This window comes from Buceros rhinoceros, unplaced genomic scaffold, assembly GCF_000710305.1.
Source record: "Buceros rhinoceros silvestris isolate BGI_N320 unplaced genomic scaffold, ASM71030v1 scaffold6340, whole genome shotgun sequence".
In the NCBI taxonomy this organism is placed as follows: domain Eukaryota; kingdom Metazoa; phylum Chordata; class Aves; order Bucerotiformes; family Bucerotidae; genus Buceros; species Buceros rhinoceros.
The window spans coordinates 1-12,070 of NW_010388920.1; the positions used below are offsets into that span (position 1 = coordinate 1).

At 38.0% G+C, this 12,070-nt stretch overlaps 1 protein-coding gene across 1 annotated transcript in view; it reads right to left on the minus strand.

The window, feature by feature from the left end:
- Nucleotides 1-2,889: 2,889 nt before the first annotated feature.
- Nucleotides 2,890-12,070, minus strand: part of BRWD1 (bromodomain and WD repeat domain containing 1) — a gene marked incomplete at its 5' end in the record, with an annotated part of 46,962 nt that continues 37,781 nt past the window's right edge. Inside the window, 2 exons of the mRNA XM_010132004.1 lie at nucleotides 2,890-4,034; nucleotides 11,964-12,070. Coding sequence (XP_010130306.1) covers nucleotides 2,890-4,034; nucleotides 11,964-12,070 — 1,252 coding nt within the window. The remainder of the gene's footprint in view (nucleotides 4,035-11,963) is intronic.

Consider the following 12,070-nt stretch of genomic DNA (forward strand, 5'->3'; position numbering starts at 1 on the left):
CAGCCGGGCCCTGCTGCTGGCCGAGCGGGGCCCGGGGGGCCGGTGGGCGCCGCAGCGCACGAGTGGCCTTAGCCGCACAGAAACACAAACGCGCCAAGGTTAAACATAGCAGACGTGCAAATAAGAGCGCAGTGACGTTAGAGCTTTGTGTACAGCTTTACTTTGGTCCACTTCACGTACAGCGTGAAAGTCTTTAGTATTAGAGAACTTGATCCTCCTACGCCCCGGTCCTCCGCTGTTAGCGTTTTCCTCCTTCATGCTGCCCGTTAGCCTATTCACACTACCCCAGATTAAGGTTTTGCTCTAAAACAAACAAACAGCCCCTGACACAAACAAACAACAGCAGCTTACAAATTAAGCAGCGTTAAATAAAGGTACTACTTTTACAGGTCTACTGCATCACTTTGCTTCCCTGAGTACAGCCAGACCAAACAAAGAACGCTGCCTGATGAAGACTAGCAGGAAAATGAAAGAACTGCTTTCTGCAAGGCTTGAAAGAGCCAGTTCTGATAAAAGTAATCAATCCCACTCGTTTAAATAAATAAAATAGACTCAAACTCTGAGAGGGTGAAGAAGTCCCTTTCCAGTTTTATTGTTCTCCTACTGGCTCTTTGGAACCCGTCTGAAAATTGGGAAACACAAACCAGCATTTGCTTTGCTTAGAAAACAAGTGTCTTATGGTCCCTAGGCCAGTAATTTCTTCTCCAATATATAAACACAGAGGCCAGAACCTTCTTCCAGCTTTCAGGGATCACCACCAACACGTAGTGCATGAGCGTGGTGTGACAGAACAGAGCAACTAAAAAAGGGTGAGAAGGAAAACCATCTTTTTAAATCTAAGCCTGAATTAGAAATACAAACCTACCAGCCCAATTTTAGCTGTCCAAACTTAAGGCTAATAAAGACGCTGATGTTCACTTCAGAACTGCTACACCAGTGTTTATTCCCAGCCTGGAGGTTGTACTCCACGGAACACCGATCCTAGGCAGCTGCTGAACAATGCATTCATAGTTTATGGATCATATAAAAATACCGGCTGAGTTACTCCTTTTTGACAAAGTTGCCCCTGAAGGGTAAGGTACACAAAGCCACCTTGCAGTTCCATCACTAAGCACAACTACATTGCTATTTTAGATATCGGCTTCAAGAATTCAGATAACATGTATCTTGAATTCACAAAATCGGACTGTATCCTATTAAGGACTATGCTCCAAATAAAATTCCTGGAGCAAGAAAGATAAAATAAGGTGAAGTCTGGACTTCATATAGAAGTTCTAAGGAAAAAAGAAAAAAATTCTGCAAGGCAACATTCTAGACACCAAAGTGATGTGATGGTAAATACACCTTTTGGCACTTCACATCAGCAGCGTTGCTGGAGAAGTGGTTCTGGTACAAGCGGCGTGTAGGACTCCCTTTTACATCACTTCCATTTCCTACAAGCAGTTCTGGCATTGACATCTGTGATTATGCAGCTGCACTAACTGGGTTTTTTATTTTTTTTTTCTCCAAACCCCTTCCAGTCCAATCTGCTGGAACGCTAGTTTAGAAACTTGCCTTTCAGTTAAAGTGAGCCGGGTTAGGATAAATCTAATACTCTAACATGCCTCCCATCGAACAACAAGATCGAGAATTACAAAGTCTTACTAGGTGTGAGAAAGAGAACCAGCAGAACAGAGGGAGGAAACCTGCAGAGGAGAGTGGCCAAGGAGCACAGAGATCACCGAGCACCCAGTGTTGGACTAAGGGCAGCGGTCACGGGGCTCTCGCCAGTGCACCTCCCGGGAACAGCAAGACAGGAGTTCAGAGGTGCTACGCGTTCTCGTAACTGCTACTTGGCCAACTAAGAATTTACACATTCTTCCTGGAGAAATTTTCTCTTATCTTCTCTGCAAGAATTATTTCTTGTCAACAACAGCCACCTCGAACATTTCAAAAAAAGGAGATGTACTGCAATAATCAGAAACTGATAAAGTTTAATCAATGAGAAGTCTAACAATAAAGCACTTAAAAGTTTAAATATGGAAGAACAACAAAAACGTAGCAAAAAGGTCTGGAATGTAAAAATCCTGCACCTCAAGCTTTTCACGCATAAAGAAAACAGAACAAGTGTTTTGTTTGCTTTTTCTATTTTATAAAGAAAACACACAAAACCCCTTAGGCCCAAGAGTTCACCTGCATCTCATATGAAGTTTACAGTATAGAAGTCACATTACTGATGATCGTACTACCTGTCAGCATAACCCTCTCCTCACCAGCACCAATACGCCTTCTAAATCGGCAAATACGCTTTTTCACTGGTACCTGGTTCTAGTTGCATGTTATCGATGATGGAAGTACAGAACATTTCACATCCGTACTAATGCAAGTTGGAAAGTTATTAGCCTAGTGACCATTCATCACTTTCGATGCAATGCTAGCATCCACCAGATTTTTATAGCGTATATTATTTATAGCCTGTTACTATTGTATATGATTTCATACAGCATTAGAAATGTTTGAATTCTGTTCTCGAATCTTGTATGACCTAGGTAGTATTCCATTGCAGCACCCATAACAATAATACTCAACATACTGCTATTAACCTGTTGCGCAGTGTTTTAACATTTTTTTTAACTTTTGTTATATGTAATAAAATACCAGTAAAGACAAAAAATTGCCCCTATAATGAGGCACATTTTGGCATCTGTGCTAAATGCTGCTACATGGGCAGGCAAGTGCAAGTCAAAATATGAAAAGGAGAAAGTCATCATCTAATCACATTCATAACTTTTTCATAGAAAAATATAAATATATTCCCTGAAATGTAGGACAAAGAAAAGCCAGCATCCAACATGAGTTCTAGTGCTATTACCGTAAAAAAAAAAAGTGGGCTGGCTTTTCCTTTTAAGGTTACGTTTCGCCATCTACATCATCTAAACCTCTGCCATCGTCATCGTCATCACAATCATCATATCTCACAGTCCGTCTACCACCGTTCCGTGTTCTTATCTTAGAACGCCGATTAGCTCTTCTGTATTTGGTGTAATCCAAATCGTCGGAGTCATTTTCTTGGTTAGGTTTCCAGCGTTTCCTTTGCTGAGGTCTTCTGGAAGGCTTCAGTGAGCTGGAGTTGGTCATTTCTTTTCTAACGTTTTCTGATTTCCTTTTCCTCTTTCTTGTTTCTGTGGCATCACTATAGTTACAGTTATCAGTTTCAGAGTCTGAATCAGAAGAAGAATTGATTCTGGCTTTTGCACTTGCTGCAGTCCCAGGTGCTTCCACATTCTCTGGTACTGAGCTTTTCTCATCTATCTTCCCCACTGTTTCAGATTCTGCTGTTTCTTTCAAGTCATTCAAAAGTTTTGATCTTTTCAAAGGAGCTCTAGATTTTTTATTTGACATGTCTCTGGTATTTTTAGTTTCATGTTTAGCTAAGTCAGAATCCACCTGCTCTTCAGAGTTGTTTGTGCAATGGTTGTGAGCTGAAGTTGACTGACTAGAATTTCCCCAGTTTCTCCCATTTTCCATCTTGTGGTTTGTGGAATCCTCCTCTGAAGAGTCGTATTCGAAGTTAAGAGCTGCACAGCCTGATTTGCGCGCAGGCTTGTGGCTATCGTAATCCTGCTTCCGAGTCACTGTTATCTCTGCCTCAGATTCTGTTTCTTCATTCTCAGACTCACTAATATATTTTCTTTTAGGAGCAGATGATTCAGGACAGGAAATTTTTTTTCTGCCAGAAAGCTTTCGTTTCTCATTTTCAGACTTCAAGCGAGCATCTGTCTCTGAGTTGCCGATCCGTTTCTTCCTAGATGCTGCAGACCCATTGCCGTGAAGCTGCCTCCTGTTCTTTTTTACTGTGCAAACACTTTCTGAGCTTGATAATTCTTCTTTTGTATCGCTCATTATCTTAATCTTATTGGCTGCCAGAGTGGCACATCTGCGTGGATTTTTCTTCTCAGTGACATTAGACAGCTTTATGTGTTTCTTGTAGTTAATGATACATGTCCTGCTCCTGAGCACTTTTGCACTTTGTCCAGTCTCCTCAGATATTGATTCTACAAAATAAAGATTTAAAAGTTCTTTTGAATAACTTGCATTCTTGAAATACTTAGTTTATTAAGCACAAATACTAACACCTTTAACAGAATACACAAATCCATTTTTTTAAAAAATATTTCAACCGTTCTGTGCAAATTACCTTAAGCCTCTACTAAAAATACTGTCAGACAGTACCAGGATGCTTTTACCTCTCAGGATTACTCTTCTGCTTTGAGATAATGAAAGGGTTTGCCATTAACATCCTTTAGCATCATTCCAGTAATTAGCTTAGAAATTACAAATTACCTGACTTAGAAAACAAATGCTTTTATACTACTAACTTTTCTGTCATTAGAAGCTATCATTTTCTTACTAGAATGAACTTTCAAAATGAATTATTAGACATTTTAGACCTTTTTATTCTAAAGAGATCATCCAAATGGATTTTAGAATTGTTTGACATATATAGAGTACACTTAAACTGTTCAGTTCCTTAGCAACTTAAAACAGTAAGATTGCTTCTAACAGTGGATCTTCCATTCCGTATTTTTATTTTTAATACAGCATTTGCATCTTACACTGCATTTTAAAAGAAATATTCAATCTGTAAATAATGTGAACAATGCTAGGAAGATCAATGGTTTAAACTTTAACCTTCTAAATAAAACAGAATTACTCAAATAAAAAAAGGTAAATATATTTGCATAGACATGATAAAAAAACCAACAATTTGCCATTTTAGCAGAAATCCGTTTTGAAAAGTTAAGTTTTCCCACAATTGTTGTCCATCTCATATTTCTTCAGAGCTGTTTCTGATTTTGAGCAAAATGGATAAACATGTGCTCCATTAAATGTGCCTTAAAACAGGCACATTATATTAGCCTACTATCTCCCCTAATTAAGAGTCAATTTTGTTCAGCTTAAACTCACTACTGTTGATGATTCTCTACCCGTAGAGGGGAAAATCCTGGCAGCTGTTGTCTATCTTTGCAGAGCGCTAGGCAACTGAAGATTCTTTCAAGGAGATGTTTAGGGAAAAAAGAAGAGTTTATAGAAGGCACTCTCTCCTCTTCCTTTACAGAGTGATTTAACAAGCTTGTCTTGCCAACTTTGCTTCAACTGTCTGAATTGCTCTTGTCCAAATGCCTCCTAACGGAACTCTCGGCTGAGATTTAAAACCAAGGAAGGTTTAGTTCCTTGCTTCTCCTAGCCAGCTTAACCAGAAGCGTTAATGCTGCAAGTCATTTGTACTCTCGTTTCCCAATTTCTCTCCTGTGAGGTAAGTACAAGGCAACATTTTCCTTAAATTCTGACAAGAATGCAATGAAGATATAATACAGAAAGTAAAAATAAACAAACAAAAAGTGTTATGGAACACAAAGTCAAATTTCCAGATTGAGTGCCAATATTAAAAATTCATTCAGATACCAGATCTGGTCATTATTTCAATGTAAATCATTTTATGTACTACTCAAGTGTTGTCCCCAAAATTATTCTTTCACCCACTGTGCAAGGAGCCAATTCACCCACAGAGGGAGATACTTGTTATATTGCACTTCTGTGCAGAGATGGGTGCTAGGTCGTAACTCCACAAAGTCCGCACACCTCCCATGTAGAACAGGATTTCTTTTATAGACCAGAGAATACAAAATCACCTGATCTCTATGAATATTGATATCATTTGTCTATGTGATTGGCTCAGTAACCCTTTGCTTCCATTTAAAAGTGGTAGCCCATTTACTTTCTGCTACTGTAGGGGGCTTTCAGGAGTACGGGGTCTCCTTCCAGCCAAGGTCTCCTGTGTTAATGAGGTAAGTTCACAGCAAGTTCAAGTAGTCCGTGCCTTCTACCACCCTATGCCCAAGGCTAGAGGCACTTGTGATTAGCATTTTCCATTCTTCTCTTCATACCAAGACAAACTCAGGAAGCGCCCTCTCTCTTCTGTCAGCTGGCCTCTTCCCACGCATCACAAGTATATTCCTATTCTGACGTTTCCAAAGGATAATGAATTTACTGTCTTTTCTAACAGTTCTCAGAAATTATACATGAACACTACCACTGTACTGTGTGATTTTATGGCCAAAGCACAACACGTTTCTGCTGAGTACCACATAATGCTGTATAAAAGGTGAAAAAATTCACATATTAAAAAAGAGCTAAAGCTTAAATTATACGCTGTCCTCCAAGACTATCAAGTAGACACATACATAAGATACGACTGCTGCTACAGCTATTACGAGGTAAGCCTGAACAGGTAGGAGCAAAGAGCTTTAACATAGTAAGTTACACTTCAAATATGAAAATACTTTTAAGTAAATACAAAGATACATCATAACATACCCATGGTGGCAAACACCACCACACAAGTTACTGGTACAGATAGGCATTGTGAGCCATTTAAGAGTGCAAACGTGTAACTCAATACTAGGATTAAGGTTCCCCCCTACATTTGTTTTGAGCTACACTTGCATTCTAGAACAGCAGTTTGGAAAGGTGGAAAAGACTGCCCTGTCTTAATGCTGAGCACTAACTTAATCCACTTTGGCCATCTGAAGAAACAAACGTTTAAAACTTAAAGACATCACCTGGAACTATTTCAAGAAAGGCAGCTAAAAAAAAAAAAAAGAATGCACACAATTATTTTAGCCAGCTTTTAGCAGCTAATTCAAAAGATGGAATGCAAGACTAAAGGATAAGAGAGTCCAGCCTTCCTAAAACACGCTACCAGAATATTAAATCTATACTTTGTATACAAAACCTTAAATTTGGAGCAAATTTTGTATAAAACTCATCTTAAGCTTTAATTAGAGCTCAATGAGAATATACAATGAACATCCTAAATTAAATGCTGCAAAGGTACAAACAGATGGCACAGGCCTGACTTCACTACCCACAAAAACTGGAAGAGCACTGAAAAGGAAGATGGCCATGTCCATCAAGTTTATCATTGTGACAAGCTGTCCTGGAGTTCATGCCATCAAACTCTAAATCCGAAAATCCAGGCCACAATATTGAGCAGGACTATCCATCCACACCTCCAGGCAGCTAATCTACAGGATGTACTGCAGTCCACAAAATACTTCCCAACCCCTACTGACCAGCTACGTCATTTATGTGAAAACCTTGCTTTAGGGTTCTTTTTTTAAATATATACCATGCTACATACGATATATCTATAACATGTACTTTATATAACAGATTAAAATATTATACATTACAGTACTAAATAGGATGTGTTTTATATATAAAAATATAGTATCTTTTATACATAGTGTATGTATTTAAAAAATAACCAAAACAAAGTTTCCACATAATTTGCTTAGCTGGTTAATTGCAAATATGTTATATATATTTATTTGAAAATAGATATTCTATAAATACATGTGTCTGCATGTACGTATTATAAAAAAAGCATGCACATACTCCAACAGTACCTAAAAATAACTTTCAGAGCATAAAGTTTAGCTTCCTATTTACAGTTAACTATTACCCTCTTTAGAGAAGAGCATTGCATGCATCAGTTTGGCAAACCACAGTAAACTAGGCTGTGCTAACAGCACATCTGCTGCTGCATCTATTGACTGTTGAGGAGAAAAATAAGCCACAAAGGGCATCGGCTAATTTAAAAATAATTATGTGACTACCTGCAGTAATATCCCAAATTAAGTTACACATTAGATAAATTGAAATAGAAAAAAAATACTGTGTTTTACAGTAAACATTGCCCAAAGCCAGCTATCGTTTCATAGACAGGACAACTCATGTTTCCACAAAACAACGGAGGGAAATAACTCACAACATGAAGAAAACTAAATGCCTGAAAGTTACTTTCCTGTAAGGAACACTGTATAGGACAATGATACGTTCTCCTTTCACATGAAAGAAATCTCAGATTTGGCCCTATTTCTTTAACCATCCTGGTTCTGTACATGCTGGAAAGATAACATCAGGTTTTTCACTAAATTAACAGTATATACTGAATGCTCCTGGCAGATGACTGGGCGATGAGACCCAAATGATGCAAGTATTCATTACTGTATTTTATCTCTATTGACTTTTAAGAGCATATTTCGTGGACTTGTAGAAATTTAGCGATACCTTAAGAATTTCCTTTAGATGGGAGTCTCATCATTTAAGAGTTTTAAAAGGACATCATTAAAAATTTTGGCCAAACAAAAAAATGACATTCTGCTGGGCGTGCACCTCAACATTTGAGGGGTTATGCAGGGCAGCAGATGTTAAAACATTTTGTACAAAGTAAGCCTGTTCCATAATAAATGAGCCTCCCTTAAAGCAAAAAAGTGGGTATTAAAGTAAAAAACCCCACTGTTTATTTTCTTACCAATTTTCCTTAAAATCTTTGGTAATGTTATTACAATCATTAGCAAATGCAGCCCTTGGCAACTAACTGATAATATACATTGATATTTGCCAATGTCTGGCACCAATTGCACCTGGAAAAAAATTCTGAATTTGCTTTTATGATCGGCAGTTTTACCTAGTGAATGAACACTGACTACTAAAGCAGCTATAGCCAAAGTAAAAGGATAATAATTAACAAGACAAAAAATAAAAAACGAGAGTAGTTTTGCTCCAGATTAAAGCTGAAAGACAAAGTAACATTTCATATCCATGGACATAAAAAGTACAATACAGCGGAACCTACAGTTTAACCAGAGCGTTAAAGAATTGGCAAGGAGAGAAACCAGGCTTTCATCCAGCTTTAACATATTACAATATCAACAGTTAAAACATCCACAGTACATTCAAAGGACAAGCTAAAGAGATGAAAAGCTCAGTGTTGGCTACCCAGTTGATAGCTTCTGCATATTTCACAGGATATGTTTACACAGGAAGCGTAAACTCTTAAAAGAGTCTTGTCTTCCCCTTAAAGATGAGGTGCTACACAAGGCAGATGTTACCAATTGCCTACCCCAAAAGCTACAAATTCCCTCTAGATGAAGTATTTGTACAAATACCTCCCCTTTTTGCCATATTAGAAGTATCTTCAAATCTTCTCAAAGTAATGGTATAAGTCTCCAAAAAAAAAAAAAAAAACCCAAAAAACCCAAACCCCCAAAAGTTTTATATTTGACTCAAAAGTTTTGCACACGGAGCACATTGGAGCACATTCAAGTAAGATTTTCAATTCTATAAAGCTATTTAAAAGGTATGTTTTCCCCCCAGTTTTCTTAAGTTTTAGAAAGTGACTGTGGCACCACAGTTCTGACAGGTCTAGAGTTCAATAGCCAATTACAGCACTTAGCAGCTCTTTACGGCTGCTCCTCAGGGCCATCTGGCATCCTTCCACACTGCTAAAGTTAAAGCTTTACAAAATCTTTTCAGCATGTTTATCAGCTATAAGTATTACGACCTTCTTAGTACAAACGAAACAAGTATTCTTTGTGGGAAACTGTCAGGACAGATTCTTCTTGAGAGCAATTTTCTTCTCAAGACTCTTAAACCACTGCAAGTGGTTTATCAAAGTGTGTATCAAAGCCACTACGTGAGAGGGACCAAGAACGTGAGGCAATCAGACTTACAGGTTGTCAAAACTTTACTCAGTCTGGAAGGAAAAAAAACCCAAATGCTGTCAAAACTAGTCCTTTCCCCCACCTTATTTTCTGACAAGGCAGCATTCAGTTGACACTGAACACTGGAAAGGAAGCAGCTTGGACACAGAAAGATTTTATTCTTTTATAACGCAATTCTGAAGATGGCACTTTCTTAGATGCCACAGAGATGTAGGAAGTAACTGAAAACAGACTGGAATTTTTGCTTGAAAACATGACAGTTTTCAACTCTGATCGGATATTATGTGAACCAGAAAAAGTTTAACTCTGTTTTGTATGCTTGGTATGGAAAGCCACCAACCACGCCCCTTGAGCTTGCATACCTTTTCTTCTTTAATTCCTGTAAACCTTTAGATAACTATTTGCGGGGCACTAAATTCCTGTAAACCCACATATAAAGGCTAAACAATGCAGACTGCTTTGTTTGAGGGAGGTGGTTGAGGAAGACGGCTGGAAAAGATTAGTCTTGCACTATAATAAAAAAACCCCAAAGCTATATAAAGGAAGTCTTGAAAATAATAAGAAATACTATGTAAAGTGTGCGCAAAAGTACACGCAATACAATTCTGTACATTGAACATATTATTTTTCCTTTTTAGGATAACTGCAAGTCATTAGAGCTCTCAAAGTCTGAAAAATTTGCTTTACTCATTGTATAGTGTACTGACAACTTACACTTGAAGACAGTTAGATACAGGAAAAGCTAAAGATCCAACTATATCTACTGCCACTTATGAGTATTCTCTCAAGTCAGCTCTTCTAAGAGCGTTTAAAATATTTCACAAGTTTTTTTGGGGGGGGAAAAACAAAACTAAAAACCTCAACCACAGTTAAAATTCCTAAGGAGTTCTTAGAGGCTCATAATCTGTGATTCAGTGACAGAAGGATTAACCCAAACACCACCTCTGAGCAGTTTTTCAAAATCTGTCAGTACCAATCCCCTAACAAAATAAAAACCCATAATAAACAGAACCCTTTTTAAGAACTCTTAGCATCATTCTGATAAGCTTAAAAAAATATCCTAAAAAACTGAATCTCCAAATCATAACATCACCCAGCACACACAAGCATTTGAGTAACAGAAAAAATTATGTAAAAAGCAAAAAAGAAAGAACTTTTTGAAACAAGTGGAAAGGTAAATCTTGTTTCTGCAACTGTCTGGCATTTCTGCCCTTCAGTTGGCTGTTGCTACCTGCTTTACAGAGATCTTCTCAGGTAATGTCTTGCCAGTGTGATAATGCAGTTAGGGCAGCGACACGATGCTTCAGTTAGATACAACATTAATGCTTAGACATCCATGAAACTAAAGTGACCAAGGAATAGGAGGGTCACCACTGTATCTCTAACAGCACCTCCTCACACACAACCTCGCCCTGCAAACCACCCAACCCCTGTATATTAAATCTGGGAAAAGCCAGACATGCATCAGATCACTACTAGTGCAGCACCAAAGGGCCTCTCTGGCTTAAGGACACTATGCATCACTGACAGAATAAAACCCAGGAGTCAAACCAAGTTACAGGTTCCAGTGTACGCATGGAAGTAAGAATAATTTAAACACCTTTCAATTAATTTTGGAAGACTATAAATAAAAATAAAGCTACTTCAGCTGAAAATAATGGTGTCAAGTCTGCTTTAGCACTGAAAATTTCAACAGATAATTAAGATAATCTAAAGTAAAAACAATTACTTTACCCTCAAACTCAAGGTAACAGGACAAACCAGAGGGTTTTTGTTACTGAAATTCCCAAAACAAGGAGGAGGCTGAAGAACGAACGCACTGCTCCTTTTGAGATTTTCTGCTTCCTTCAGCTGCATACCACAGAACTCATTCACAGCACCCTTTAGAGTATTGCTTAGTTTTGTGTCAACCACCTGAAAGCCGATGTTTCTCAAATTTAACTGTCACAACATGCACACAGAGCAGTAGTACATCAGCACAGGCATTTTAGCATTAGTTACTACATGCTGCTACTTCGATAGGCAAGTGCAAGTTAAATACTGAACAAATAACCTCGATTTAATAGCAAGTTTTTCCATAGAAAAACGCATCACTTGATTTGCACAGGAACAGTCAGTGTTCAGTCTGAATTTTAAATGCCATAGAACTACATCAAACTGTAATTGTCTTCTCTCAGTGTTGTGTCTGGTAACCTCCCAGTTCCAAACCTGTCTAGATGCTGTTGTCATCATCATCACACCATACAGTTCTCCTTCCTCCACTTACTGTCAATTATTTTGGAACAAGAAGGAATACTATTACCCTTTGTATAGTCCAAATCCTCCCAGACACGATCCAGTCATTAACCTTACGATGTCTCCTTCATCTAGTCAGTATCAAGAGTTAGACACATAAAGTTCAAAAAATTTTACCTTTTCTAATGATTGTTGTTTTTCCTTTTCTCTTCTTTCTTGTTTTTGAAGAAGTTTCATAATAATTACTCTTCTGGGAATGTGTCTCAGATTCTGTATCGGAAGAG